General features: G+C 38.7%; 1 protein-coding gene across 1 annotated transcript in view; it reads left to right on the top strand.

The window, feature by feature from the left end:
* Positions 1-3,622: 3,622 nt before the first annotated feature.
* The window catches only part of LOC107567889 (zinc finger protein 592-like), a 13,194-nt gene continuing 9,202 nt past the window's right edge, over positions 3,623-7,614 (top strand). Inside the window, exons 1-2 of the mRNA XM_016253666.1 lie at positions 3,623-3,704; positions 3,872-6,074. Coding sequence (XP_016109152.1) covers positions 3,891-6,074 — 2,184 coding nt within the window. The 5' untranslated portion in view covers positions 3,623-3,704; positions 3,872-3,890. The remainder of the gene's footprint in view (positions 3,705-3,871; positions 6,075-7,614) is intronic.

Here is a 7,614-nt window from a genome sequence, read left to right as displayed (position 1 = left end):
TATCTCGTCAAAGTAAAGGTTTTTATTGGCATCTATGGTTCAGTGAACTTTCCAGTGTACAAAAGATTCTTCAGATTAAAATCATCTAGGCTACAAAAAAAAAAAAAACTTTATCTTATAGTTCTAATATGAAGTTAGTGTATTTTAAAAAATCATGATAATTTGTTATCATTTTGACCTCTGTTTCTACTGTCTCAAAGGCAAGGGAATTCATCTAGTTCTCTCTCTCTCTCTCTCTATGCATGTGATTGCACAATATGTAGGCCTATTTGATCATGTTGAAAAGACTGTTTTATGAAAATGTTTTAAAAGAAATAGTATGTGAAAAGTTAAGGTCAGTGTTAGGAGTTTATCTACATTTTGTGGAGACTACATATTTAACAGTGGAACAGTCACGAAGAATCACAGAAGTATTTGATGAACTAGAAGAGTCCATCTGTATTTGGACATTGATATAAATTGATAACTTGAAACCATTTCCGAAATCAATTATTTGCGTAATTTGACTGTTCAAGCTTTTATCGTCAATATTAGGCTACGTATTCTCAAAGGAATTAGTGTTTTTGATAATTCCAGTGATTATCTAGGGTAATAAATGCATGCGTTATCAGCACAAGTTAACCCCAATCCTACCTGGTCATTCCTGGGATTCGGTAATATTTCAGCCCCCCAGTTTCTAAAGTTAATTGTTAAGCTTTTCACACAAAAAAAGCATAAAATAATGTCTTATATCTATCCTAAACCAAGCATTTTGTCATGTCCCTGAGGCACTTCACTGAGTTTGTACTTAGAAAATTATTAACAAAATGTGCGTAGTGTCTGTGATCTTTGGCAACAATGTAAGCATTTATGTGTGTTCCTTTCTAGTAAAAAAAAAAAAAAAAAAAGCAAAATATTTAATAAAAACCAAGTTATGTCCCTTAGTCTGAATTCAACCCTGTCACACTAACCATTCTACGTCCATAATAATTTAGACTCCACTCATATGTGACATCATTTCCCAGAAATGATATCATTCAGGTCTCTTTAATAGTGGTGCAGAAAATGGTTAGTAGTATCATACTTTTTTATTCATATTTTCGAGGCACGTTATAGTCAGGGAGGGTACTGTCAAGCTTAACAACTCAACCCTGTCACATAAAATTAAGATGGAAAATGATTACTTTTTCAACATTTTATTTTAATCCATAAGTATATACAATGTACTTATTTTATTGCTGCCATATATGGTCTACTCTCCTACACTACATGAGGAGCAGTGGTAAAACCACAACCCCGTCACAAATATATGTATTTCTCATTGTTACGGGGTTGTAAACTTGTGACAGGGTTGAGTTATAATATAATAATTTTAATGAAAAAATATAAAATGGTTTCAGTAAATATATATACTCCAAATTCATGACAAGTCAGATTTTTGTTTTAAATAGAATTTTTGATGCAATATGTCCACTTAAACGTTGACAAGCATCATACATAAGAAATTGCACCCAGATTTGCAGCAGAAAGACAATGTTGGCCATGCAGATATGTTGACCCAGAAACAAGAGGACAATATCAGAGAGAAACAAAACCAAATATTTGAATTTAAGGCAATGTATCCCTTCAAATGTGTTACAGTCTTCAACCCCATCACACCTGGTCACATTAATATTTTTAGAAAAATATAGGGAAGACAATTAAGAACAAAATAATTTCTTGCTGATTACTTTTTTTAAAACATTTTCATATTTCAATTAAATTTCAGGAATTATACCACAAAAAATACTCAAAATGTTTTTCCACAGATTCTTAGTATACTCACAATACCAAAATAAATGAGACAAATCTTCAGTTTGGAGACCACAGAAGGAGCAATTTACATCAAAATCCTCAGAAATAAACCTTTGTAAAAAACATTTTGTGGGATAGCTTCTTGCTGATTACTATCTGACATGTTAAGGGCCAAAACAATAAAATTGTGGTTTTAGTTAAAATTTTAAATCAAAAATATTTTTTTACTAAAATAAAGAGACCGTAGACACACAATTTGTATATTTTTAGCTTCAGTCCTATAAAAATGTGACAATTATGATAAATGTTACATTTGTTATCATTAAATTGTTATCAGGGACACGTGATCAGTAGGTACATGTTTGTTTTATAACAATTTCTGTGTAAAATCATTTTTAAACCAACCCCATTTTGTCCTTTACGGGGTTGAGAAAATGATTTTTTTGGAGGTTTGATATGTGCCTAATGATTTAGAAGTTGAATCACATGTAGTTGAAAAACATGTATATTCCAAGTTGAAATCTTACCAATGACCCACATACCTTTATCTTGGCAGTTTCTTCAGAAAGATATGTTTTCAGTGGATAGAATGCATTTCTACCCTCAAAGTCTACACGTTAGTTTAACCTTCTATCTATAGCTAATTTGAAATAAGACCACCACCACCAGTGTTATCAAAAAATTATAAATTGTGAAAAATGTCAAAATTAAGGTTAAGGTTGAGCACAAACCTTTTAAAAAAAGAGAGACTAATACAAAAAGACGATGGCCGTGACAAATTAATTTGTAATGTGCAAAGAAAATAAAACACTGTCAGTCGTACGACTTTTTCCAGAATGTAATCTGTCCCATTCATATACTGTAAACAAACACCCTTAAACACGCTATATGAAATAGGCTAGTTGCTCTTGTTGTTTGTAGAGACATCGCTATTTGTCTGTGGTTTAGCCTATGCAGCATTTTTTGCGCATCGTAGGCGCGTTTGCGTCTTCTAAATGGGCGGGGACGCCGTCCAAAATGCTGTCTATGTAGGCAGCTTCTCAGGATTTGAGCCACGGCCCTTGAGTGGAGTTGAGCGGGGTCCTCGAGAACACAGGAAGGGGAGAGAGCTGTAAGCTAGTAGACAGCGGGCAACTGTAAACAACTCACTTTTATAAACCTCACAAATCAATCATACCTTACGCTGACTTGCTCATCCATTTGCATGGCTTTTGAAAGGTTGCTTTAAAACCGTGTTTGGCTGTATACCCGCAGACTGTTCTATTATTACCGCAGGTTTGCGTTATTTACAGAGCTGCAAGCAGCTAGAGAAGCGGGCACCCGACTGTACAGCTAACGCTTCTGTCGATACGAACCGCTTTACTCTCTTCATAAATACTCTCTCATCTGTATTAACATTATAAAACATATATAAAATGACAGGTCGTGTGTAACGGGGTGAAGTAGTACTAATTTGACCGTGAGCAATGTTTTTAAAGGGGTTTGTTAGCTTGGCGAAGGTTTGTTTTCTCAGTTAGCATTTGAGCTAACGCTTGCTCTTTAACATCCTCGTACGTAAAAGCTCATAACTTTTGATAAATGCCATTTTTTATTTACGCAACGCCTGTAAAAGGGTGTTTTATCGGCCTAAAACAAATTCTCCGAGTATTTTCATGTTAAACTAATTTAGGCGAGGGTGACAGGCTATCTTAACTATACCAATGTACATTTGACTGGCTAAAAAATAAAACAGGAGTGTAGTTGCCATATACAGTATTGTAATGTTAAAATACTTAGAATGGAGTCAAAGTTGACACAAACAAGTCTTTGAGCTGGCTGGACCAGTACTATGGAAGTTCCTGGAAATGTCAGTGCAATACAGATGAAGGAGCACAACAGCAAAACTGATGGATACCAAAATCTGCTGAGATGAATTAACCAGGAATCAAATGGTGATTACTGTTAAATTCATTTTTAAAAATATTTTGTAGATCCTGAATGTTAACTTAAGCTGTGATATGGTTTTATGCCTGTTAATTCTAGTATTAATTTATTATTTTGACGTATATGTGGCCTGCATATATTTTGATTTATTTCTCTTGACATATTATTGCTTCAGGTTTTGAAAGCCTCCAATCATGGGTGATATGAAGACCCCTGATTTTGATGATCTCTTGGCAGCCTTTGACATCCCTGATGCAACCAGTCTGGATGCCAAAGACGCCATTCACGGGAATCAAGATGAGGGAGTGGAACACCTTAAGCACCCGGAGATGTGTATGGATGCCACGGTTTTGATCCCTCACCCAGTGCCTACAAACGATGCCCCTGCTGTCAGTGTTATAGTAAAGAACACTAGCCGCCAGAACTCCTATGAAAATCTTGTGGAGAAGGAGAGTTCTCATTTGGGGCACCTTTTACAAAATGGGTTCAAGAGTTCTGCAGGCTCACTGGAGACACATCCATCCAGCTATCCAAGGCTGGATAGCTCTTCTGGCAATGGAGACTGCTCAATACGTTCCATGGAAAAGATTCCTGTCCTCTACAAGAATGAAAAAGTTCCCTCTCTGTCAGCATCTATGCCTCAGTTCAGCCCTATATCCAGCCCAGAATCTGAAGACATTCATAGCAATGGAATCGATGACTGTCCAAAATCTACAGAGGCCTCGTACTTCCCATCTGATTCACTCTTTACAGCTTCGCCTCTTCCTGTTTTAGACAATCATGGAAAACCAGATGCATCCAGCTTGACATGCAATGAAAGACATCCTGGTTCAAAAGGTTTGGATGATGTTGGGTGTGATGGCTCATCTTTCAAAGATGCAGTTGAACAAATTTCTGAGACTAAAAGTGACAGCATCCAAGATTGTGGAACAAATGCGTATCCAACTCCTGAGACGAACATTTCTTCTTCCCGTCCATGCGTCAAAGCTCACAGCTCCAGATTGTCATCTTGCCTTGATGCATTAGCAGCCCTGAATGCTAAAAAGGATCCAGGTGGGCAAACTAATTCAAAGGACCTCCCAGTTACCCCAAAAGAGACCATGAAAATTAGTCCAAAAATACCAGTATCGCCAAGGAGCCCAATAAGTCCTCTGGAGGTGGTGAAACGTTTCGCGAAACAGCCTGACAGCCCGATGAGTATATGCAGTGACAGCAGTGGTAAAGCATCTCCAGCTGTCGCTACTGGCTCGCCTCCAGCCATCCCACGAGTCAGAATAAAGACAATCAAAACCTCATCTGGAGAAATCAAACGCACCGTCACAAGCATATTGCCAGACTCTGAAACAGAAGATCTCGCATCACTGTTTGGGTCATCGCCATCGCAGTCCTCAGTTGAAGATGCCTTCTCGAAAACATTGCCTTTGTATCATTCAAATGATACTATTTCAGAAGTCATTTTTGAAGATGGAAAGCAGGAAGCCTCAAACACACCTTTACTGGGGAGCAAATCCAGCATGAAATCAGTGAGGAACTCAGAGAAACTTCAAACTCAAAATAATGGTCATGCTCTAAAGACAAAGCATGGTGGCAGCAAGCAAAAGAAGGCTGCTTCTGCTCAGATTGGTTCTTTTGCTAATACAAACTACCTACCGAAGGCATTACACTTAGCGAACTTAAATCTTGTGCCACATAGCGTAGCTGCCTCGGTTACAGCAAGGTCTTCCACTAATAGACAGGAGCCCTCTCAGTTATCATCGTCAATGGTGTGCAGTTCTGTACCATTGGTGCATCAAGTTAAAAAAGTGTCTCCAAACACACGAGCTGTTGTTCCAAATACTGCAGCTGGAACCTTAAACAGATTGTTGAATTACTCAAACCCAGTGCCAACATATGTTCCTGACCTGAATCCACCACCAGGCACCAATATCAAGCTCCCACCGCAAGGCTATTGCTGCCTAGAATGCGGAGACTCGTTCGGGCTGGAAAAGAGTCTTGCTTATCATTACAGCCGTAGGAGTGTGCATATTGAAGTCGCGTGCACCCACTGCTCCAAAACATTGGTGTTTTTTAACAAATGTGCTCTCCTGGCACATGCTCGAGATCACAAGAACAAAGGCATGGTGATGCAGTGCACTCAGTTGTTTATGAAGCCCATTGCTGTTGACCAGATGTTGGCACCTACCAAGCCTAAGCAGTCTGTAAATCAGATACATTGCGGGAACACCACCTCAGAGTCAGCCAAAAGCCAAGTGGTCTTGCCACTTTATCCTGACAAAGTTATTAAACATGGATTCAAATGTCTGGACTGTAATAAACAGATGTCAGACTACACGGCACTTGCGGGCCACTATCAGAGATCAGCGGAGGCTGAAGATCTGGTGAGTCAGATCAATGAACTGCTGGAATCGCAAAGCATAACTTGACGTGTAAAATTATTACAAAAGCCACAAATTATTGTTTTTATATTAGTCAAGTCAGTGACGTTCTTTTTGAGTACATTAAATACATAAAAAATGCAATTCACACATACAATGACTATGCCACTTGTGATACTTTCAATTTCTGTATTAAATTAAGATATTTTTGTGGGTACATAGAGTGAAAAACACTTTTTGTATTTTGGCATAATCTTTTATTACTTTCTTTTGTTGATATATATATATACACTACCGTTCAAATGTTTGGGATCAGAACGATTTTGAATGGCTGCTTAATGTTTTTTTGGAACCTGTGATACTTTTTTTCAGGATTCTTTGATGAATAAAAAGTTAAAAAGAAGAGCATTTATTTAAAATAGAAATCATAAGAGACTTCTTTAAAAAACATTACAAGTCTTACTGATTGATATATATACACTACCAAACTTTTGAACGGTAGTGTATATATACACCGAACAAAATTATAAACGCAACACTTTTGTTTTTGCCCACATTTTTCATGAGCTGAAATCAAAGATCTAAGACTTTTTCTATGTACACAAAAGGCCTATTTCTCTCAAATATTGTTCACAAATCTGTCTAAATCTGTGTTAGTGATCACTTCTCCTTTGCCGAGATAATCCATCCACCTCACAGGTGTGGCATATCAAGATGCTGATTAGACAGCATGATCAGAATCAGAATCAGAATGAGCTGAAAAATTCTGCACAGATTATTGCACTGGTGTGCCTTAGGTTGGCCACAATAAAAGGCCACTCTAAAATGTGCAGTTTTATCACACAGCACAATGCAATGGCAAGTTTTGAGGGAGCGTGCAATTGGCATGCTGACTGCAGGAATGTCCACCAGAGCTGTTGCCTGTGAATTGAATGTTCATTTCTCTACCATAAGCCGTCTCCAAAGGTGTTTCAGAGAATTTGGCAGTACATCCAACCGGCCTCACACCCGCAGACTACATGTAACCACACCAGCCCAGGACCTCCACATCCAGCATCTTCACCTCCAAGATCATCTGAGACCAGCCACCCGGACAGCTGTTGCAACAATCGGTTTGCATAACCAAAGAATTTCTGCACAAACTGTCAGAAACCGTCTCAGGGAAGCTCATCTGCATGCTCGTCGTCCTCATCGGGGTCTCGACCTGACTGCAGTTCGTCGTCGTAACTGACTTGAGTGGGCAAATGCTCACATTCGATGGTGTCTGGCACTTTGGAGAGGTGTTCTCTTCACGGATGAATCCCGGTTTTCACTGTACAGGGCAGATGGCAGACAGCGTGTATGGCGTCGTGTGGGTGAGCGGTTTGCTGATGTCAACGTTGTGGATCGAGTGGCCCATGGTAGCAGTGGGGTTATGGTATGGGCAAGCGTATGTTATGGTCAACGAACACGGGTGCATTTTATTGATGGCATTTTGAATGCACAGAGATACCGTGACGAGATCCTGAGGCCCATTGTTGTTCATCCACGACCATCACCTCAT

Source organism: Sinocyclocheilus grahami, unplaced genomic scaffold, assembly GCF_001515645.1.
Source record: "Sinocyclocheilus grahami isolate Dianchi unplaced genomic scaffold, SAMN03320097.WGS_v1.1 scaffold1194.1, whole genome shotgun sequence".
NCBI classification, from domain to species: Eukaryota; Metazoa; Chordata; class Actinopteri; order Cypriniformes; family Cyprinidae; genus Sinocyclocheilus; species Sinocyclocheilus grahami.
Note: the sequence above shows the minus strand (reverse complement) of the source record. Positions and strands in the feature narration are given on the sequence as shown.